Source organism: Olea europaea, chromosome 1 (genome assembly GCF_002742605.1).
Source record: "Olea europaea var. sylvestris chromosome 1, O_europaea_v1, whole genome shotgun sequence".
Taxonomy (NCBI): Eukaryota; Viridiplantae; Streptophyta; class Magnoliopsida; order Lamiales; family Oleaceae; genus Olea; species Olea europaea.
Genome location: NC_036237.1, coordinates 2,360,624 through 2,361,239, shown reverse-complemented (window position 1 = coordinate 2,361,239; position 616 = coordinate 2,360,624). Strand labels below are relative to the sequence as shown.

The 616-nt window shown below is 41.1% G+C and overlaps 1 protein-coding gene across 1 annotated transcript; it reads right to left on the bottom strand.

Annotated features, from left to right (window-relative positions):
* On the bottom strand, positions 1 to 610 carry LOC111385879. The gene has a single exon (XM_023013335.1). The coding sequence runs from the start codon at positions 580 to 582 to the stop codon at positions 169 to 171; it is 414 nt and encodes a 137-aa protein (XP_022869103.1). The 5' UTR covers positions 583 to 610; the 3' UTR covers positions 1 to 168.
* Between the last annotated feature and the right edge of the window lie 6 nt (positions 611 to 616).

Here is a 616-nt window from a genome sequence, read left to right as displayed (position 1 = left end):
TATGACAACACATCTTAAATACTATTCTTTATTACGTAACAACGAAGAAAACTTCCTCCTCTACATAAACAAGTCCAAAATCTCTCTCTAGATCCATGGGATCGCATAATCAATGCAATCAACAACAACAAAAACGTAATAAAAATTTGACTTTTTCCCCAATTACAATTAGACACGTTGTGGATAACGGATACTAATCAATTTTACATCATCAATCAGCGGACCACATAGGGAACCATCTGTCTTCATGTGATAGAATGTGCTCAAAAACCTAATCCTCGTACGAGGTGACACGGCCACAAACCTCAATTTAATACGTTTGAACCCTCCATTGCCCTTGGATTCATAAGGAAATTGACCAATAATCTTGCCAGCCGATGCCTCAACCACCATAGACCCTTCACACGAGTTCTTAGAATCCCCTATTGAGAAGAATAGGTCATATGTTTTTCTGGGCAAGGTTTTTACAACTTGTGCGAGTGCACTTTCTCTTCCGGCCACAAGTTCGACTGCTCGTTTGCCCTCGGGCACCATGAAATGGTCGGAGTCTATGTACTTTACTGCTTTAAGAGATTCGATCATCCATCCGAGCAGGGGAGAATGGTCATCCTCAATG

Excerpts from the sequence above, each read along its gene's own strand:
- LOC111385879 (XM_023013335.1), bottom strand. The coding sequence starts at position 582 with ATGATCGAATCTCTTAAAGCAGTAAAGTACATAGACTCCGACCATTTC.